The sequence below is a fragment of the Panthera uncia genome, chromosome A2 (genome assembly GCF_023721935.1).
Source record: "Panthera uncia isolate 11264 chromosome A2, Puncia_PCG_1.0, whole genome shotgun sequence".
Taxonomy (NCBI): Eukaryota; Metazoa; Chordata; class Mammalia; order Carnivora; family Felidae; genus Panthera; species Panthera uncia.
The window spans coordinates 138,903,479-138,925,590 of NC_064816.1; the positions used below are offsets into that span (position 1 = coordinate 138,903,479).

The 22,112-nt window shown below is 46.5% G+C and overlaps 1 protein-coding gene across 12 annotated transcripts in view; it reads right to left on the reverse strand.

The window, feature by feature from the left end:
* The window catches only part of GCC1 (GRIP and coiled-coil domain containing 1), a 59,198-nt gene extending 38,149 nt beyond the window's left edge, over window positions 1-21,049 (reverse strand). For 5 of the 12 annotated variants that reach the window (XR_007460287.1, XR_007460292.1, XR_007460286.1 and 2 more), the window contains exons 1-3: window positions 20,946-21,049; window positions 3,821-3,950; window positions 1,646-1,742 (exon numbers count right to left, since the gene is read on the reverse strand). Coding sequence is in view for 1 of the 12 variants with exons in the window: in XM_049642987.1 (XP_049498944.1) it covers window positions 15,440-16,735; window positions 17,721-18,752 (2,328 nt within the window). In the remaining 11 variants the exon portion in view is untranslated. Of the gene's footprint in view, window positions 1-1,645; window positions 1,743-3,820; window positions 3,951-5,119; window positions 5,309-9,264; window positions 9,331-15,334; window positions 16,736-17,720; window positions 19,522-20,945 lie in introns of those variants that run through there. The other 7 variants (XR_007460285.1, XR_007460293.1, XR_007460291.1 and 4 more) reach the window with 7 other exon arrangements.
* Window positions 21,050-22,112: the final 1,063 nt, after the last annotated feature.

Here is a 22,112-nt window from a genome sequence, read left to right on the forward strand (position 1 = left end):
AGTGATTCCTGGCAACATTCAGCTCTCCCTACAAGGACAGAAGACTGTAGTGTCCCCAGACCAATAGCATCAGTGTCGCCTGGGAACCAGTTAGAAATGCAAAATTCTCCCAGGTGCCTGGGTGGCTCATTTGGTTAAGCATCCCACTTCGGCTCAGGTCACGATCTCGAGGTTCGTGGGTTTAAGCCCCGCTTTGGGCTCAGTGCTAACAGCTCAGAGCCTGGAGCCTACTTTGGATTGTGCGCCTCCCTCTTTCTGCTCCTCCCCTGCTCTCTCTCTCTGTCTCTCAAAAATAAATAAATGTTAAAAAAAAAAAAACAAACTAAGAAATGCAAAAGTCTCAGGCCATCCCAAACCAACTGAATCAGAAACTCTGGGAGTGGAGCTCGGTAATCAGTTCTGAGTACAGGCAAGTTTGAGAAGCACTGTCCTAGGGGCGCCTGGGTGGCTCAGTCGGTCGACTTTGGTTCAGGTCATGATCTCACAGTTCGTGAGTTCGAGCTCTGTGCTGACAGCTCAAAGCTTGGAGCCTGCTTCGGATCCTGTGTCCACCTCTCTCTCTGTTCCTCCCCCACTCACACTCGCTCTCTCTCTCTTTCAAAAATAAAAAAACATTGAGATGCACTATCCTAGAGCATATAGTAGCCAGGAGCCTTCACATGATGGACAAGTAGAGAGAGCCCTTCATTTAACAAGATAGTTAATTGGAGATCAGTTAAAGAACTTCTATTGTGTTTTAGTTAGGGTTAGGTTTGGCTTCATATAAACAAAAGCCAAAACAACAGTGGTTTGTGTGCAGATAGTGAACACTACTGAAATATACATTTAAAAATGGTTAAGATGAGAAATGTATTTCACTTTTTGACCACAATTTTAAAATGACCAAATGCATCAATTAAAATTTTAAAAACAGTAGCTTACGCAAATTAGGAATTTATTTTTCTTCCATCTAGAAGAAATCTAGAGGTAGACACTACAGGGGTACCTGGGTAGCTCAGTCAGTTGAGCATCCAACTCTTGATTTCAGCTCAGATCATGATCCCAGGACGGTGGGATCGAGTCCCGTGCTGGGCTCCACAATGAGCATGGAGCCTGCTTAAGATTACCTCTCTCCCCCTCTATCCCTCTCTTTTATGCTCTCTCTCTCTACAAAAAAAAAAAAAAAAAAAAAAAAAAAGTAGACAATCCATTATATACATGACACTCCAGTAAGTAACAAAAGACCCAGGGTGCTTTCCAGCTCACTCTCCACCATCCCTAGTGTGGGCCCTCCTCCTCATGGTCTAAGAGGGCTGCTAGAGCTTTAGCCACTGAATAGCTTTTCCAGGCAGCAGAATAGAACAAAGGAAAAGACAGGGGTACTTCTTCCCTTTAAAAAGAGCCTTCGGGGTGGCTGGGTGGCTCAGTGGCTCAGTCAGTTAAGTGTCCGACTTTGGCTCTGGTCATGATCTCATGGTACATGGGTTCAAGCCCTGCATTGGGCTCTGTGCTGACAGCTCAGAGCCTGAAGCCTGCTTCAGATCCTGTGTCTCCATCTCTCTGCCCCTCTTCCACTCGACTCTCTTTCTCAAAAACAAAAACAAAATTAAAAAGAAAGAGTTTTCACAGCAATCCCAAACAGTACTTTATTTCAACATTTCCTTACGTAGTAGTCACATGGTCTTGCATAGCTGCAATGGACCTTAGCAAATGTCTTTGATCTTGAGGCACAACATGCCCACTTCGATACTGAGGTGCTATTGCTAAGGGAGAAGAAGAGAATAAATATTGGAAGACAATCAGCAGACTCTACCACATATTGTAACTGTAAAATCATGCCAGCCATTACCCAGACCTCAAATGAAGAAATCTCTCATAGGGGGCGCCTGGGTGGCTCAGTCAGTTGAGCGTCTGACTTTGGCTCAGGTCACGATCTCACGGTTCGTGAGCGTCGGGCTCTGGGCTGATGGCTCAGAGCCTGGAGCCTGCTTCCAATCCTGTGTCTCCCTCTCTCTCTGCCCCTCCCCCACTCATACTCTGTCTCTCTCTGTCTCAAAAATGAATAAACATTGAAAAAAAAATTAAAAAAAAAAGAAATCTCTCATATAAACATTTCTAGACATTGCTGTAGTAAAAATACACATGAATTCAGCTCTCTTTTGAGAAGTAAGAATTCCCATTTTTCATGAGATTTTAAAAGGGAAGAGGGGGGAAGAAAAACGCCTTCACCAAGGCGTATTACAATCCAACCGCTGTGCCTTTGTATCTGTGCTCTCATTGATTGTCCACCAGCCGGTGTGGCAGGAAGTCTCACTTTCTGTAACAAGATGGGCTAGATTTGATCCAGTTAAAAAGAAAACTCGCTGGCCACTTGTTGGCCGGGAGATAGGGAAGTGAAGGAATCATACAAGAGTTTCTATAGGTTTTGACCTATTGAAGGGACATGACCACACCCAGCTTCTAGCAGGTGACCAGTTGCCCCGGAGATCTGGAAACATCAGTTACTAATGGCCCAAGTAAGAAAGAAGCTCCTTGACACCAGGTGTCTCCCTGCGTGGTAATTAGCAGCTGGCCCACATCCTCACACAGCCAAGGAGCCCGATAAATATTTAAATTGAATTGTTTGTGATTGTAAGTTTAAAAATCCCCCCCCAAATCTCTCATGTGAGCTTCAATCATCTTTCTAGAACTACTGTTGTCTCAAAAGAATTAGCTGCTGCAGGCATTTATTCTTAGAATTCATCCAGGTAATAAAAAGTAAGAAATTGCTGAAAATTAGGTTCTGCCCCACTCTGTCCACACTGCCTGCCGCCCCTGGGGCAGGGGGTCGGGGTTGGGGGGGCGGCTCCCCAGGACAGCATGGGTACCAGCCCTCTAGTGGAGGAAGCATTTACTTTGATTTTCAGGCTGCAGTACAATTGGATGTGTCAAAATTCTGCCTGCCCTTTTACGAGGCAGTAATAACAGATGTTGCTATGGGAATTACATTTTTCCAATGATTAGATTATATAGCGAGCTAATCACTTTTGCTTTTATGAAGAATAAAATGCACCACCACACAGCTGGAGTTGTTATTAGCAATTGTCAACTAAATAATTTAAGCGGTGCTGTTTATGTAAGTCCCTAATTACTGCTGGGATTTGTACAGTGAGATAGAATTAATGATCTTTTCTGTCATATCTCTTCTGTAATGTGATGACTTTTGTGAGCTTCCTCCTTCTAATTGCATAAAACAAGGAAAGCACCCTGTTAAGGAAAAATAGGTACCTAAATAATGATGAGTCAAAACCCACCTAATTAAGACATGTGTGCCATAGCTGAGCCCAGAGCAGCTCAGGGGCACATTTCTAATCATTGCGGATGTCTCAAAAACAAACTGTGCATTCATATACCAAGGGAATGGCCAGCATTATCCATTCAAACATCTTCACCTATATATTTCTCGGCCTCTAGAGTCAGGATTTTATCATCTTTATCAATGGGATGCTGGACTTGGATAACTTTATACCACCTTTGGAAATAAACCTTATTATGTGGGTTCTCATCCCATCTCACAACTCCCCAGGCCATTTCTGGATTCACAAACCCTTTAAAGTTTTTTTTAATGGCCCTTGGACCATTACAGAATTTTGATATTTCTTATGATTTCATAGAGGTATTAGCTGGCCTGGACTCTGACCGAAGGCAGTTAATGCAAGCGGTGACAGGGTACAGAGAGAAGTGTGACGGTCTAAAGGCTCAGGACCATGGCTCACACAGGAGGTCTAGGTTCATCAGCCTGCTGGGTGTACCAGAACAAGGCCAGAAAGACATCATTTCAGAGAAGAAGGGCAGAACTCACCTGCACAAAGGAGGATGGAGACAGGGAAAAAGTACTTTTCCATCCACTTAAGAGACTTCAAAGGGCTCAGCCTGGCTTGAAGACAATACCAGGTTACCAGGAAGAGTGGCCTCTTAGGCAGGGCTAAGATCTGGAAAGGGGAGAGAACAACGTGGCTGGAAGGAGCTATTAAATGTATTATACTTTAGCCTATGGTTTCCTTAAATGTGTATTTTGTGTCCTAAAATCCTCTTGCATCATAATAAAAGTGAGTATAGACAAGTTTTGACAGTCTATTGATTGGGTAATTCTTACCCTGGTACCAACTGTGGTGTGTGTGTGTGTGTGTGTGTGTGTGTGTGTGTGTGTGTTCACTTCCTTCAAAACTGTTCAACATCTATCTTTTAAGTCGTCACTGAAAACTCTTTATGAATTCTTCATCTCACCAGAGGGGAGTCTGTGGTTCTAGGTGAGGGAAGAGACACATCCATATGGCTTGTATAACACACTGAGTCACAAGTGACTGGTACCACCAGACAGAAACCCTGCATCGGGTATATGAAGTTGAAGCTCAAGGAAGGGTCCAGAACTAGAACACGGGGTTAGGGGTCACATGGTGGTGGCAATTAAAGCTAGGAAACTGGATGGTTCCCCAAGAGAGTTGTGAAGTAATGAGAGAAGTTCAAATACAGAACTCAAGTCAACAGCAACATTTTCTAGTGAGTGGGGAAGACAACTAAGTCACAGAGGTAAGAAGAGAGGAAGTCATAGGAGAAAGAAGACAGAGGTGTTGCTACCTAGGAGAGAAGTTTTGGGAAGGGATGGTTCATAGTGTCAGAGACTGTGGCCACACTATGACCATAATGCGGTCAGAGGCCACAATGGTCAAGCAGACCAAGGAGCCTAAAAGAGAGGCATCTCTGCTTGAAGGTGCAGGACAGGTAACTCCTAGAGAAGAAATTGTGGTCACATCCCATAGAACCACTGGGAAAACTTTGCAGGAGGAGTTTACATAAAGATTTCACAAGGAAACCCCACATGGGCAAGCCTTCGCTGTGGGGGAAGGGGTGGGTAGAAGGCAAGGGTAACCCACATTATCACCCATACGAGTTTCTCATTAATTTGGGGACCATGTTGGGGCTCACAATTATGAGGCTCCAGCTCCAGACTTTGGATCTGCCAGGGACCAGGCATCACCACAGCCTCAGGCCCTCCAAGTATAGCTGGTGCTGCACACCTTCCCATCATCATTCCCATCAGGTGTACCGATTTCCTCAGGCCGCCATAACAGAGAACCACAAACTAGGTAGCCTAAAACAACATAAATGTAGTCTCTCTCAATTCTGGAGCCTACAAGTCCCAAATCAAGGTGTCAACAGTGCCATACTCCCTCTTCCTGCCTTCTGGTGGCTCCTGGCAATCCATGCTGTTCCCTGGCTTCCGGCCGTATCACTCCATACTTTGCCTCCGATTTCACATGGCCTTCTTCCCTGTGTCTGTGTGTCTCCTCTTATAAGGACAAAAGTCATTGGGTTAGGGTCCACTTGAACCCAGAATGACCTCATCTTAAATAATTATATCTGCAAAGACCCTATTTCCAACTAAGGTCACATTCTGAGGTTCAAGTAGATGTGAATTTGAGAGACACTATTCAGCCCATCACACTGAATATATAAGCACCTCCCTAGGAAAACCAGGCATTGCTTAAAGAGTAGGACAGGCTGCCAAGTTGTTTCTCTCCCCTCCCTCCACCTCTTCAATCTCTCTTTTCTCTCAGCAGTGTCCCCCAGAGGAGTGGACAGAGGCATTTTGTCAGCCAGCCTATCTATCTTTAACAGTTTGTCATGAGAAGTGTGCTGGCCCATTGTGCACCCAAATCGGAAGCCTGGGAACCAGAGCTCCTGAACCCACTTCTAAATGACCCAGTTATGTGGCTTACACATACCCCTCAGCCCCTGCTCATTCTCAGACTGTGCTCATGAGTTTGGCACAGAGCCCGGCTGCACTTCAGCTCCTGACCTTTGGCTCTGCCATGGATGTAAAATTTACCTCAGTGCCCTGAGATGTGTCTTCATGGGTCAGTTCTTTCCTAACAGCCATTTGGACATGGCCCAGGGTTACCACAGTCACTCACTGTCCTTTAAGGCCTCATTCACCCTGGGACCAGAATGTGCACCTCTGCTCATCTTCCTATCCACTCACCAGGACTTTAAAACCCTGTCCTTTATACGTGGATAAATGGATCTTTTCCAGGCTGCACTGATGATACAAGTAGTATAGAGAACTACCCTTTAAAGAAGGCATGTGGAGGGCGTCTGGCTGGCTCAGTTGAAGGAGCTTGTGACTCTTGATCTCGGGGTTGTGAGTTCAAGCCCCATGTTGGGTGCAGCAATTACTTAAAAATAATTTTAAAGATCCTTAAAAAATAGATTCAAAAAAGAAGGCACATAGGATGGCACACTTCCTTTAAAATGGTCTGGCTAGGGGCACCTGGGTGGCTCAGTCAGTCGAGCATCTGACTTCGGCTCAGGTCATGATCTCGCAATTCATGGGTTCGAGCCCCACATTGGGTTCTGTGCTGACAGCCCAGGGCCTGGAACCTGCTTCGGATTCTGTGTCTCCCTCTCTGTGTCTGTCTCTCTGCCCCTCCCTCGCTTGTGCTCTGTCTCTCTGTCTCTCTCTCTCAAAAATAAATAAATAAAAACATTTAAAAAATAAATAATAAAACAAAACAAAACAAAATAAAATAAAATAAAATGGTCTGTCTAGTCCAGAGCTAAATGCTCTGATGGAGATCAGGACACTGTATTGGGGGGGGGGGGCGGTTAATGAAGTTTTAATTTTAGAATAATTTTAGATTTATAGAAAATTTTCAAAGATAATACAGAGAGTTTCCATATACCTCAAACTTGTTTTCCCTGTGATGAACATCTTACATTAGTATGGCACATTTGTCTCAATTAATACACAATATCAATATATTATTATCAACCAAAGTCCACACTTTATTCATATTTTCTTAATTTTTAACTAAGGTCATTTTTCCATCGCAGGATCCCATCCTAGATACCATGTTACATTTAGTCCTTGTGTCTCTTTACACTTCTCCTGGCTGCGACACGTGGGACTCTATCCTTTAAGGTGGTTTCTCCACCTCAGACTCAAAGTTCATGCATCTCCACCCTACTTAGACCCCCGGAAGCCATGGATATGGGGACAAAGTTCACAGAGGCAGACGTGAGTCACTCGAGGTTAACACACGGAGCTTAATCCAATCTATACTTAATCCAATCTATGTCTATTAGAGTGAAATAACCCTTAGAGTGGTGTCAGAAACAGTACTTGAGGAGTCATGGCTTTGGAAGTTATTCTCTCTGATCTCCTTATTTGCCACAAATAAAGTTTCATTTGTGTGACAACTCCAAAAAAAAGAAAAAGAGAAAGAAAGAAAGAAAGAAAGAAAGAAAGAAAGAAAGAAAGAAGAAGGGAGAGAGAGAGGAAGGAAGGAAGGGAGAGAGTAAGGGAGGGTACTTGGTTTGTACAGCACAAGACTAACAGGAGACAGATCAATAATAAAGCCACATGTCTGTGAAGGAGGTGTCAGAACGTATGTTCTACTCTATAAGTGGGGACTGGAGGGAGGACGAATAGCCTGAGGGCCCAGAGCAAGGCCAGCCAGGGGAGCGGGGGACGGGCACTGCTAGTTCACATCCCCCATGGAGATTAGGGACACAGGCAGCCCTAAGATTCTTCATCCTCCAAACAGATGAGCAAACTGCACAGTGGGCCACAGGGATGTATCAAGCTCACAGAGCCCCTCCCCTGTCCCATCAGGGCCAGAGACTCCCAAGGACACTTGTTCTCTTGAACCAGAAGTGCCTCCCATGTGGGGACACCATCAATAGCAAGGGGCATGAACCCTATTCCATTCTGTTTCCATCAACACATTCTCCATCCATAGGGATCAGAAATGCCATCTCTCTCCCTGTCTGGGGCCAGGTCAGCCTCACCCAGTGAACATTCTGCTGTTTGTAGTTGGGTAGGAGGAGAGGAAGGAGGCCCAATACATGGGAAAGAAAGGGCAACCACTCTAAGGCCTGGAGAAGGAGCTGGGGGGAGGGGAGCAAACAGCCAACAGGAGGTATTTTCTAATCTCTTCTCCATGTCCTCTAATTATTCCTCACCCATTTTTGCCTCCTTGATCCTCCTAGCATGCTTTTAGTAACTTTATTGAGATATAATTCACATACCAAACAATTCACCCACTTAAAGTGTACAATTCAATGGTGGTTAGGGCTTTTAGCATATGCAGAAAGCTATTCGACCATCACCACTAATTCCAGAACATTTTCATCACCCCCCAAATCAACCCTTTGCTCACTAGCGGTCACTCCCCTTCTTCCCTTCCTACTCCCCAGCTGCTGGCAACCACTAATCTGTTTTCTGTCTCTATGGATTTACCTGTTCTGGACATTTCATATAAATAGAATCATACACTATGTGGCCTTCTGTGTTTGGATTCTTCCAGTGAGCATAATGTTTTCCAGGTTCTTCCACATTGTGGCATGTATCAGTACTTCATTCCTTTTTATGGTTGAATAATATTCCATTGTATAGAGAGATCACATTTTGTTTACCCATTTGTCAGTTGGTGGACCTTTGTGTCATTTCCACTTTCTGGCTATTATATGTGTTAATAGGCATTAGTGTAAAAGTTTTTGTATGGAAGTGTCTTTTCAATTCTCTTGGATGTGTATTTAGCTGTGCAACTGCTGGGTCCTGTGGTGACTCTATGTTTAACTTTTCGGGGTGATGCCAGTGACTATACCAATTATTTCACCAGAACAGAAAGTGAATTTCTCCGGGATTTAAGCCAGTGTTCTTTCGGGTTTTGATATATGTACAACTAAACCTAATTATAACTGGTACCCTTGGCCATTAAGTCTCTAGTGGGTACATATCTATGAGTAAATGAGTACATATATATGCTTTTATTGCCAGCGTGTGGCTTGTCTGCCCAATAAGACTGGAAGCAATTTGAGGATGGGGATCGTGTTCTTATCTTTCTCCATCAATCACAGAACCCAATATTGTGCCATGCCCCAAACAGAATTAATTTAAATACTTCTGGATGTATGCATGGATGTGGGGGCTCACAACTAGGTCTAAAGAACAGATAGAAGAGAGAATCACCAGCCTTTCCCCTCTATGAAGTCATGAGAATTTCCTTTCTCCACCACCAGTCACTGAGCTGTACCTTCTAGTCTATTTTTAATTACAGGAAGCTTTATGTTTTCTGTTGAAATTTATTCGGAGAGACACTAGGTGTTGCTGGTTTCCCATGAAAAAGAATATCACTAGGAATTATCCAGTAGTCCTGGAAGGCTTTATTACCAAGAAGTTAGAGAGAGTTTGGATTTTCCATTTTTGCTTTTGCTAAAATTATTTTCAGATAAAATACTTACCAAATATGTACTGTGGTCGGCAGAATACTGTCCCCCCACAGATGTTCATGTTCTAATTTCCAGAGCCTGTTAGGTTACATGGCAAAGGGGAATTAAAATAGGGAGACCATCCTGGTTATTCCAATGGGCCTAATGCAATCACAAGGCCAATCAAGAGTAGAAGAGGCAGAAGAGACTATGGGAGAAAGGCACAGAGAAATGTAACATCACTGGCTTTGAAGATGGAAAAAGGGGACCATGAGAAAAGGGATACAGGCAGGCTCTAGAAGCTGGAAGAGGCAAGGAAACAGATTCTCCCTTGAGCCTCCAGAATGGGACGGAGGCCTGTGGACACCTTGATTTTACTTCAGGGAGACACCTCTCAGACTTGTGACCTCCAGAACTGGTAAATAATAATTTGTGTTATTTTGAAGTCACTAAGTTTGCAGTAATTTGTTATGGCAACAGTAGCAAATCAGTACTTATATTAATATTTTCCCCCACTTCATCCTTTTGAGAATATGACTATATTTCTTAGGGAGACAGTGGGATGGGGGAGCCAGGCTGGGGGGTGGGTGACACTTCACCCACATGTAGTTAATTTATCATTGCATTGTGTTATCTAGTGTAAAAAATGTCAGACATTAATATTAACTGCAATTTATAGTACTTTATGCTTTTCCAAGAACTTGCAACGCATTGCTTGGTTTGATCATTAGAATAACTGAAAAACTATGTAAATGCATTGCTTCTTCTCTAACAGATTAAAAACAGTGAGTTGCAAAGGCCCCAGGGTCCCAAAGACAGGTGACCACAGAATCGGCATGCTGTTTTTATCTCTTTCAGGAGTCGTCCTCAGCCTTTCCTAGCTTACTCTTTCAAAGAATTTGAGTCCCAGGGTGCTAGAAAGACAATGGGCTTTACTCTAAATACTAACCTCCAAAATATTTTGAGAGTGGACAGCACACCCCCGGTTAATAAAAAAAATGTATGTGTAATCTACATTTGAAAAGTAATGTTTGTAGGGGCATCTGGGTGGCTCACTCAGTTAAGCAGCCGACTTTGGCTCAGGTCATGATCCCACTATTCATGGGTTTGAGTCCTGTGTTGGGCTCTTGTGCTGACAGCTCAGAGCCTGGAGCCTGCTTCAGATTCTGTGTCTCCCTCTCTCTCTGCCCTTCCCCTGCTTGCACTTTGAATCTGTCTTTCTCTCAAAAATAAATAAACTTTAAAAAAATGTTTTTAATAAAAAGTAGTATTTGTATAGGGGCTCCTGGGTGGCTCAGTCGGTTGAAAGTCTGACTTCAGCTCAGGTCATGATCTCAGGGTGTGAGTTGGAGCCCCGCATAACGCTCTCTCTGCTGTCAGCGTGGAGCCCACTTTAGATCCTCTGTCTCCTTCTCTCTCTGACCCTCCCCCACTCATCCTCGCTCTCTCTCATTCTCTCTCAAAAACAAATAAAACATTTTTAAAAAGTAACATTTGTATGAAGTGGTGTCAGTCTTCAGAGTCATACTCTCAAACATGAAAGGGAACATTTGGTCCCTTGTCCAGAGCCTATAGAGACAGACAAATGTACAGGGAACCAGAGAAGGTCTACCTGCTAAAGTGAAAAGACAGAGGGGCGCCTGGGTGGCTCAGTCGGTTGAGCGGTCGATCAGGTCATGATCTCACCGTTTGTGAGTTCAAGCCCCACGTCAGGACTTGTGTTGACAGCTCAGAGCCTAGAGCCTGCTTCGGATTCTGTGTCCCCCTCTCTCTCTGACCCACCCCTGCTTGTGCTCTGTCTCTGTCTTGCAAAAATGAATAAACATAAAAAAAAATTTTTTTTAAGTGAAAAGACAGAGTTTGCCACGTTAGGTGGGTCATTAGCCTCTTGGTGGCTTTTGCTTTTTGGGGCTCCCTGCACTGTGGGTTGTCAGAACCTTCGACATTTGGGTTATCCAGGAGATCAGGGTCCCAGGAAAAACAGGCCGTCACTACCCAAACTCACATAAAACTGAGTTGTAACACACGAGCCCATTTCATGATTTTCGGGGTGAAAGGGCTCCGTTGCGGGGCTAGAATGAGGCTTCTAAGAAATTAGAAGACAGTCACTTGCCAGTGCAGAGAGGGTAACCCTTCTCCCCTGCCTCCAGAAACACAGCCCCCTAAATTTCTCAGCGAGCCACACATTTCCAGTATTTCCCCGTTGCCCTCTGCTGGGACACAGAACAGATAGAGACCGGGCCACACGTGTTTAAATCCTGAGTCTGTCATTACTAGCCCTGGGCCTTTGGCAATTCATTTTATTTTGCCAAGCCTCCATGCCCTCATTTGCAAAATAGATATGCTTCACAAGATTGTGGTGATAATTAAGTAAAGTAATGTAGGAAAATGCTAGCAGTCTGCTTCATAGCAGGCACTCCACAAAAGGCCATTGTTATTTCTTTTTGCTTACAGCAACATTTGTGGCTAAGAATCACTAGACTCAAATCCAGAGAGCTCAGTCTAACTTCCATTCTGCCACCTAAATACTCTTGGGAAAAAAGAATCTAACACGGTTTAGAACCTACTTTGTTTTGGGTACGTACTATGCTGGTTCGTTACTTACTTAATTTTTCTCTAAGATGAGGAAAAAACCCTGAAAAGGTATTATTATCCCCATGTTAAGAAAATTAAGTTCAGGAAGATTAATTTATTAAGGTCACAGAACCGGCAGGAGATTGGATTGAGACTTCCACCCAGAATGTGTGAACCTAGTTCTTTGCTCCAAAACCATCAGCCTGAGGTAAGGCTGCCTAGCAAGGCCCCCGAAAACAGAGAGGAGGCAAAGGGGATTGAAGATGAGGTAAAGTGACCCATTCGTTAGGGCTCTATTTTTAATTACCCAAGCTGTGTCCCCAGCTTTACAAGAGGCTATAGTTGGAACCCACCAGGGCAACAGCTGGTACTCAGCCCTTTTGCTTTGTTAGAGTGCTTTGGGTCCTAAATATTATCTGTCATCTAGAACCTGGGGAACAGGGAAGCTTTTAGGGCTTTTTATAAAGAACCAATGTTGCCTGTTTAATTCTACAGCATAGCAAATTTTCTTGGCTGCAATTTATAGCTGGAGATTATCTCTCCATTTGAACCAGCCCAGTTCAACCTAGAGGTCAGTCTCTCCATCCCTAGTAGTCATCTGTGGAGACAGGCCTTGACCCTCCCAAGTCCTGAGAAGACAGGAACACACCCAGATTAAATAGGCATTGGATAACCTGACCTGGTTCAGGCATCCACCATTTACATTGTCTTGGACAAATTTAACATCTCAGCCACTCTCCTGATCTGTAAAATGGAGGATAACAACACGTGTGTGGCGTAACAGGGGTGAATGGCTCGATGTGGTGCTGGCAGTTGGCGAGAGTGAGCAAACACAACCCTATAGTGGCAGCTTCTCAAGACAAGGCCAAGACCCTTAGAGTACTGGGTAAGAGAGGGGGACTTACATCCAGGGAGTGATTATATGGCGATTTTTTTCCCAGAGAGGAGGTACCGAACAAGAGGAAAAAAAAGGAAAGCAGAAAGCCTTAGAATCATCAACTTGCCTTCCTGCCCTTCTCCCTGCATCTATTCTCAGCAATCCTCCTGATTTGTGTGATAATAAATGAAAGTAAGGTTGTCTCCTTACTTTATTGACACACCTCATGCACTGATATTCTGGAACTGAGACCAAGAGAAAACTCATTTTTCTCTGTATCTGATCTCAGTTCTTTTTCTCTCTCCCTTTCCTTAGAGTATCTAGCACCAGAAAACCAGTCAAGTAATTGGAAAACATATTTGGGAGGAAAATGTGGGAAGACAATGAACTTCTTAAGGGTAGGAAGGGAGCAAGCTTTATCCATTTCAGTTGGGAGCATTCACAGGCTTATGAATATTAATACTTTAAAAATTATTAATCAGAGGGGCGCCTGGGTGGCTCAGTTGGTTAAGCGTCCGACTTCAGCTCAGGTCCTGATCTCACGGTTCGTGAGTTCGAGCCTCGCATCAGGCTCTGTGCTGACAGCTCAGAGCCTGGACCTTGCTTCAGATTCTCTTCAGAGGATCTCCAGATCCTCTCTCTCTGACCCACACTACTGTGCTCTGTCTCTCAAAAATGAATAAACATTAAAAAATTATTTTTTAATCATTAATCAAAACTTGACTTGCTTCTTCCCCCATGTGGTATCTACTCAAAAGTCAAAAGCCCCGGAATTACTAGTCCTGGGAAAGCAGCTGGGACTATGGATCTTTCTATGCTGTCCAAAACCACCAGAGAGAGGAATCAGAATATAAGCTACATTTAAGGGGATCAGTTAAAAGATGACGATGATGATTTACTTTAGCTTGCAATCCTGAGAAACGTTCCCAGGATACCATGAACCCTAACTTGAAGCATAATAAAGCGTTCAATAAACGGATTAACTCTAAAAAGTTTCAAGCAGCAATTATGGAAGTTTTAAGCCTGCCCACTAAACCCATGAGAAAGCCTTTTCCAGTGTGGCTGCTTACACACAAATACCCGTAATTCCAGGCTAAAAAATTTGTTTTGTAATTGAGGTAAAGCATGGAGACACGTTATCTCCATCCTTTTCATTCACTATTTACATTCACTCTGTGTGTGTGTGTGTGTATACCATTAAGAAAGCACACAGGTCAGGCTGTTCAGATTTAATGATTCCACAGTTTATCACTTGGACACATCGCATCTGTTTCATTAAGTCTGCTATTTATAGATAGTGCAGGTCACCCAGCCTCCCAATGAGAACATTTCATCAAAGTCTCCTGCATCCCAAACCCTCACAAAGCAGATCTCTATGATGACATAACAGAAGGATATACATTAGTCCAGTCAGTGTCAAAGCACCGGTCTTTGGGTCCAAAGATCTCTATAACCAGCAAGAGAAGATGGGGAAAGGAAAAAATAGGGGAACTGATACTGTTTGAACCCAACTTTTCTGAGTTCCCCCTTTCCAGATGCCTGAAGCCCCCTTTCCTGAAGTACAGAATAAACCTACTTACACAAGACCAAATATAAAAAATTGCAGGAAGGAGGGAAAATTATAGTGACGCATGTAGGAAAGACAAGGATTGTGTACTGTAACTATATTAACCCCTAAAGGCAAAATACCCTGGTGACAGTAACCCATGAACACCCTGGCTGCAGGGACATGGAGATTTAGCCAGAATGAATTTACTCCAGGCCCTTGGCTGAATTTCCACCACTTTCCTGTGAGAGTCACAGCAATCTTCTGGAATCAGCAAATCCCCCTCCTCTTCCCTGTCCTATAAGGGCAGAAACAGCTGGGGAGGGGCGAGGTTGTAAATCTCTGAGCTATTTCTTTGTATCCAGACAGGGTCAGAGTTTCCCAATCTGACCACTCTCATAAGAAGCTCGGGTTTTTTTCTTAATCAAAGTTCAACGCTGAGGAAAAGACAGCAAAGTCATTCATCTCAGCCCACTCTTAGGCAGACAGGTTAAGGCAGGGTCAAATGTGAGAGACCTAACATATCCCTACCCAGGCCAAAAGCAGGCTACTCAGGAAATCCCGAAGACGGAAGTGGTGCTCAGCGCCCCCTACAGGATGGTCACAGTGATGTGTTTTGTCCAGATTAGGTCGTTATCCAGTCCCAACTAGACCAAGCCTCCCAGTTCCAGGACTGAAGAATGTGTGGATAATAGTGGACAATCTGTCACTATCTGAAACTTCTTGATCCCTCTCCAGCCTGGATTTACGTCCCCAGAAAATTGGGGCAGTGGTGGACCAGACTCAGATTGTGACGAGATGGGGAGTAAACAGCTGGTCCCGAGAGTGTTTAGAAATAACTGAACTCCCTTTGGAGTCACATTTACTCCTGGTTCTGCGCTAGGAGCATAATACTCAAACAAAAAGTCTTATTTTAAAAGATTTTCACCACTTCCCCAACTTTGGCACTTCTCAACCTTCATCTCTCGCCCCCTCTTCCCCTCACAAACACACCACCCCAAGATGTTGGGACTCTTCCAGTATCTCTAGGGCCCCAGGATAATGTGGCATTAATGGCATTTGGCAGAAAAATCCCGTCCCACAATTAAGACTCTCCCATTTCAATACACAGTGAAGAAAAAAACGATAATGTAAGAGAAGAGGCAGTAGAAACCAGTCTGTCCCTTCCCACGTAAGAGGCACAGAAATTTCAGGAGTCAGTGAAAATGGCATCATCTCTTGCCAGAAGGCCACCAGCTACCACTGGTTGGGAGACGCATTATCACTTGTTTCTCCTCTGGACTGAAATGCAAGATAGTCAGGATGGCCGTGAGCGTCTGCTGGCGGCCCAGGGTGTCAGGCAAGGTCAGGAAGCGGTAGATGATGTTTTTGAGGTACTCCAGGTTGGCTCCCTCCCTACTCTGGTCCCGGATATTCTTCTCGATGTGGCTCTGCAGCGCTCCAACCTCCTCGCGATGGCGCTCCCCCTCCTCCAGCAGCCGGTCCTGCAGCTGATGCGCCTCGACCTCCAGCCTGTGTCTCTGCTTCCTCAGCGATGTGATCTCCACCTCCTTGCGGGCCAACTGCTCGGCATACAGGAAGAAAGTGGGCTCATTGGCCGCAGCCAGCTGCAGCGCCTGGGTCAGGCTGTCTGGGGAAGACGCGTCAGCCGGGTCCCCGGGCCCCCCGCCACCCACGGGGCTCCTGCGCCCTGGAAGCCCGCAGGACAAGGCCACAGAGCGCAGCTGCTCCAGCTCCAAGTCCTTCTCGGCCAGCACGGCCAGGGCCCGGTCCCGCTGCTTGTGCAGCTCCTCCTCCAGCTTCAGCGTGCGGTCCCGGAAGTCCAGCTGGCTGCGCTCCAGCTCCTGCCGGTGGAGGTGCTGCAGCCGGGCCAGCTCCTGCTTCCAGTCCTCAGCCTCCTGCTGGTGCTGGCGCTCGAGCTCCTCGCAGGACAGCCGCAGGGAGATATACTTCTCCTTCAGTTCCGCAAGCTGTTCCTGGGCTTCCTCCAGCTCCTTGGCCAGATTACCGTCTTTGGTGTTCTTGCTCTTGAGGACGACCTGGGCCCTCATCTTGTACCTCTCGAACTCCTCCTTCAGCTGTTTCAGCTCCTGTTGGTAGTAGAGCACAGAGGCCTTCTCCCCGTCGGCAGCCTCTGAGCTGGGCATTATCTCCAGGTCACAGAGCTTCTCCACATCCAGGGTCACCTGGCTTTTCCTGGCTGCAACCTGCAGCAGCCTCTTCAGCTTCTCCATCTTATCCTTCAGGACATTGACGTCCAGACTGGACTCCTCTCCATGGCCGTCGAGAGGGGACCGGCTGGAGGCTGCCAGAGCCAGGGTCTTGTTCTCCAGGTCCAGCTGCAGAATGCGCTCCTTTAGCTTCTGGATGGCCAGCTGGTCCTTCTGCTTGGCTTTCTCATAGGTGCCCAGCAGTTCCGACACCTCGGATATTTGATTCTCCAGGGCCGCCACCCTCTGTTCTTCCACCTGAGATTGCTGGCGTAGTTGATCTTCTGCAAGGGCTGTCTGGAAAACAACGGAGCAGATGGAAACGCATCCAGAAAAGTCACAAAGCCCTACGGCAACCTTTGAGAAAGCAAGAGAAGGGAGCAAGAGGGTCATAGGATGGGAATGGCCTGGCAAGAATGGGAACCGGGGATTTTTCTGTTGATGCAGAAGCTAACCAAAGTTCCTATAACCTGCCTGGGTTCTGCTGCCAGAGATACATTCTACCAAACGGCATTTTTTTAAATATAATTTGTTGTCAAATTGGTTTCCATACAACACCCAGTGCTCACCCCAACAATAAACCGAACAGTACTAAGAACCTCTGTGTATCTGCTGTTGTTCTGCTTTAGCGCCTCCACTTTCCCCCATCATACACCAAGCTCGCACATGAAGTGTGTGACTTTTGTTTATCATCTGCTTCCCCAGATCCTACTAAGAAATCACAGGACATTCTTTTCCTCTCCCAATATTCCCGCAGTTCAAAACTCAGTTGGATCTCTCTCTCTCTCTCTCTCCACACTGAAAGGAGCACTGTAAAATGGCACACCTTTCCAGAACAGGCAAATTGACCGGAAGCAATTACAAGAGGTGACTTCTGCAAAAATTCCTTTTGCCCCGCCCCCCCCCCCCCCCCCTCCCTATAGGCATACACCACGGCCTATCTAAACATAGGCATATACCTATGGTATACACACTACCTTTCACTGAGTGGCTGCCACGACACTGCTTCACAGAGCAGGGCTGGTAAGACGCCAATGCCCAGAGGTTCAGAGGTGTCTGGCTCCAAACCAGCCTACACTGAGAAACCCCACATCCTGTTGGAAGCACATTCTGTGGACACCGTCAACACCACACAGAACAGATGTCCCAGGGCTCAAGGTGGAACCTTCTGAATGGCATCAAAACCTGACAGCACAGCCCCTTGGTTCTAATTACCAAAGAGAAAAATACCCTAATATTTTCCACTCCAGGCTAACTGACTAATGTTTGGAGCAATAATTACCTTCCTCATTTCCTGCTGCAACTGAGCCTGGAAATGGCTCTTCAGGAAGGCGGCCTCTTCCTGAAGCTCCTGCAGCCGAGGGTCAGGCCGATTCTTCTCATCTCGAAGAGCCTGCAGCTCACCTTTCAAGTCCTCCACCTCACGGGTCAGCTGCTTGGTCTGCAGTTCGAACCCTTCCATCTGACCAGCTGCATATGCCCGCCCCGCCAGGGCTTCTCGGGTCTCTTCTAGCCGAAGCTCCAAGTCCTGGCGCTGGGTCCTCTCCTCCTGCAGCAGTTTCTGGAGCTCACGAAGCATCAAGGCATGATCACTCTGCTCTTGGGCCCGATCATGCTGCTGGGTGATAAGCCGCGCTTTGGTTTCTGCGATCTGGTCCTGCAGCCCCTTCAATTCTCCCTCCAGACGGCCCCTCTCCTCCTCTGCCTTTTTACTGGCATCCTCTAAGTCCTGTTTCATCTTCTTCTTGTCTGCCAGGTAAGACGCTTCCATGCGAGACTTCTCCTGGGTGACTGTAGCCAAAGAGCTGGTCAAAGTAGCCAACTGAGTCTTCAGCTGGTGCAGTCGTTTGTCCACTTCCCCACCCCCAGACGGTCCATCCCCACTGCTACTGCTGACGCCACTCTCCGACCCGTTGGCCTCTTCAGACTTTGGAGGTGGTGGTCCACGAGCCAGTCTGTCATCCTCTACCCCAAACTCACCCTTGGTGCTGGTGAGACTGGCCGCAGTATCCAAGCTGGTGGCGGTCCCGGTGCTATCCTCGCTGTGAGTGGAGCATCGGTCATCTACAGAGTCAGGAAAAGTGAGGCCTGGAGGCTGGACACCTGTGAGGCCCACATCTGCCTCATGGGATACCGACAGCACCTTAATGCTGGCCTCTAGAGCCTCCTTCTCTTTCAGTAAGCTTTTATAGGCACGGACCACATCCTTGAGACGTGCCTGGTACTGGAGAAGCTGCTTCTTCTGCGTCTCAATGGTTTCCAACAAGTCCTTCTTGCTCGGTCCGCCCCCGAAATTCATCCCAAACTTCTCCATGTTCAGAACGGGTTACTCGACGTCAGCGTTCTGGCAGCTCAGAAGAGGGTCGCGAAGACCCTGGCGGGGACAATAAACTACAAAAAGAGACTTGTCCCCACAGCCGCACGCCCGCTCCTCCTAGCTGTCCGAGACCGGATGCCGGGTACGGTGCAGCCTAGCAGAAGCGCCCGCCAGGTCCCAGGCACCGAGGGCGGGGGCGGGTCCTACCTTAGAGGCGGGGCGACGCCGGGACGAGAGCAGCACACGGCGAGGGCTCGCCTGTACTGTCTCAGAGGCTGCTCCGAGCTCCTTGCTTGCCCGGGTCACAGCAGTCCCAGACGGCCCTCAGCCCACGATCGGCCAAGAGTTTAAACCGAACGTAACCCCATCAAGACTTCCTAAGTAGAGCTGCCCGAGAACGACGCTTCCGGGTCCGCTGGAAGTGACGACACCGCGACGCATCAGGTTCCGCCCCCAGCGGGCGCGAGGTGGGTGGGGCTATCTCGCCGGGGGAGTGGGAGAGAGCCGGTTCAGAGCGTAGTTGCGCTTTGAACGCAGGGCCCGCGAAGTCAAAAACTCGGGAGTGATTATGGTTTGGTGGAGTACCCTAGGGTTACGATGAGCGAGAGAGAGTGGGCAACATGGCACTAAGTCCTTACCAAACACCCGGATGAGCGACGCGTCCCCGCATTTGCGGCTCAGCACCTTTGTCTCTAAAGATCAACAATTAAGACTCCCTTTTAGAACACGAAAACTTCAACCCTTGACGGGACAGTTTTGGCAACTCCTAGGCATCTAGTATAATTATTAGCACCCTTCCTGAGTTCTGTTGTGTTGATTCAACAAATACATGTAGACGGCACCCTATAGCCAAGACCTCCATCCTATGTGCCAAGTATATTTCAGGACCTTCGCAAGAGTTTTGGTATTTAGCCCTTACAATTGTTCTGCTCAGTGGGTGCAAACATGAGACACAGAGGCTAAATAACATGCCCAAGGTCACACAGCTAGGAATTCTATCTATATCTGTCCAACTCTCAACATACCAAGCGCTGCTCCTGGTGATAACCATGAAGAGACAAGGTTCTGCCCTCACGGATCCCCCATCTAATGAAAAACCAGAGGTGCAAACACAACTTCTGCTCTCATGACTGTATGTTTGGGTTTATTCAAAGTGGTATGGGAGTTAGGAGGGAGGCCTGTCTAGAGGAAGAAGAGAAGGTTCTCAGGAAAAATACTTGGGTTGTTGAAGCATGTGTAGTGATCTAACTAAAGATGAGGGAAACAAGCATTCCAGGCAGAGGAAAATGATTGCAAGGACTCCTAGGGCATCAGAGAGCCTGGCTCACCCAGGAAGCATTGAGAATCACTTCATGGCCGTAGCTTAGGGTGAAGGAGGTAGCAATAGATGGGGCTGGCCCAATAGATAGGTACCTAAATTAAGGCATTTTTTAATTTGTTTTAATTTTTTTAATGTTTATTTACTTTTTGAGAGAAGGAGAGAGAACAAGTAGTGGAGGGACAAAGAGGCAGACAGAGACACAGAATCTGAAGCAGGCTCCAGGCTCTAAGCTGTCAGAGCAGAGCCACACATGGGCCTCGCACCCACAAACTCTGAGATCATTACCTGAGCCAAAGTCAGACACTCAACCGACTGAGCCACCCAGGTACCCCAAGGCATTTCAATTTTTATCTTGAGTGCTAAGACACTAAAGGATTTTAATATTGAGTAGCATCATCAAGACTTGTATGACAGGGTAAAGATACCAAGGGGCAGGAGACTGGTAAGGAGGCTATTTCTGTCCTGAGGAAGAGATGATAGTGAAATAGGGCAATGACAACAGGGATGGAGAAAAAGAGTCTAATTAAAAGAGCTAAAGATTGGGGTGCCTCAGTCGGCTAATCATCTGATTCCTGATTTCAGCTCCGGTCGAGATCTCACCATTGGTGAGATCAAGCTCTGCATCAGTCTCTGTGCTGACAATGCAGAGCCTTCTTGGGATTCTCTCTCTTCCTCTCTCTCTGCCCCTACCCCCTCATAAATAAATAAGTAAGTAAGTTCAAGATGTAAAACTGACCTGACTCAGTCAGTTCTAGTTGTGTTATTATATTGGAACTCTTTTAAATGCACTCTTCAACCTTGTAAAAAGCCTTCTTAGGAATGCAAGTATATGGCTAAAGAGTAAAGGAAAGTCTTAGACTCACTCCTACCTGGTGCCCAAAGTGTATTCTCTTTACAGACTTTTCAGGTCAGTTTGGGACAGACCCTGGAGGTATTTTCAGACCCAACTTCTTAGTGGCCCAGATAACATCCACCTGAAACATACAGAACATTCAGATAGTCTCATAATTTTAATATTCACCATCACCTCATGAGATAGGGCAGATATTGGTCTCCTTTTACAGAAAATAACAAGTTATGAGGATTGTTGAAGCCAAACCCTCAAAAGGGGGGGGGGGGGGGTTGAGATTTGAACTGAGACATGAACAATGGTACATAGTAGGCATTCAATATTTGTTGAATAGGTGAATTAATGAAGGTTTTCTGATTCTCAGCTCACCTCACCATGTCCAGTTCATAAGCAATTGATTCCAGAAGCCAACTGGCAATCCGGTTTCAAATCGCTTGTCCTTGCTCCAGTGAGCATCCTTTTAGTCCGTTCAAACCAGCAAGCATCATATTTGGTAAGCATATATTATGTGCCAGGCACTGACCCAGCCTCTCTCATAGAAGAAACTTAAATTCCTTTCCTGCTATTTCCCCTCTGTTGCTGAGTGGGGAAATTATTTCTGAAGCTCTTGGAGTCTAGGGCCACAAGAGTCTCATAAAATCCTGGATAGGTGTGCATTAAAAATCCGGATTCTCAGGTCTGTGGGAAAGTAAAGAAGCTTCAGAAAAGCTGCGTGGATCAACTGAAAGGTGTTGTGTCTGGAACCATGGAGGCGAAGGTGGAGTTCTCCAGCACGCAGGAGAAGGTTCTGCTGATTGGAAAACCAAGAAGTCCAGCTAGCACTAGGGCACCTTCTTTTTCCACCTCCGGCGCACTCCTCTCGAGATTCTAGGGTCACTTGAACCACCTGCCACGCTCAAAGCCTCTCTCTGGGCGCTGAGAGGGCCAAATAGAGGAATAAGATACTTGCACCCACCTTCCGCTCCCCTCGGAGGGTGGTGCATACAGTCGATTATGCTAGTTCGCAAACGCTACACCGGAGCGCAGGGTGGGCTGGACGCGACAAACCAAAGCCGAAAGGCCGGCCAGTTAAGCTAGGGGTCGGGGGCCGTGTGGAGCACTGTAGACTTTCCTCGACACCGCTCGGGCTGCCGGTGAAGCAGCCATAGACCTGCCAGCGCTCTTGAAACGGAGAGACCCAGACCCT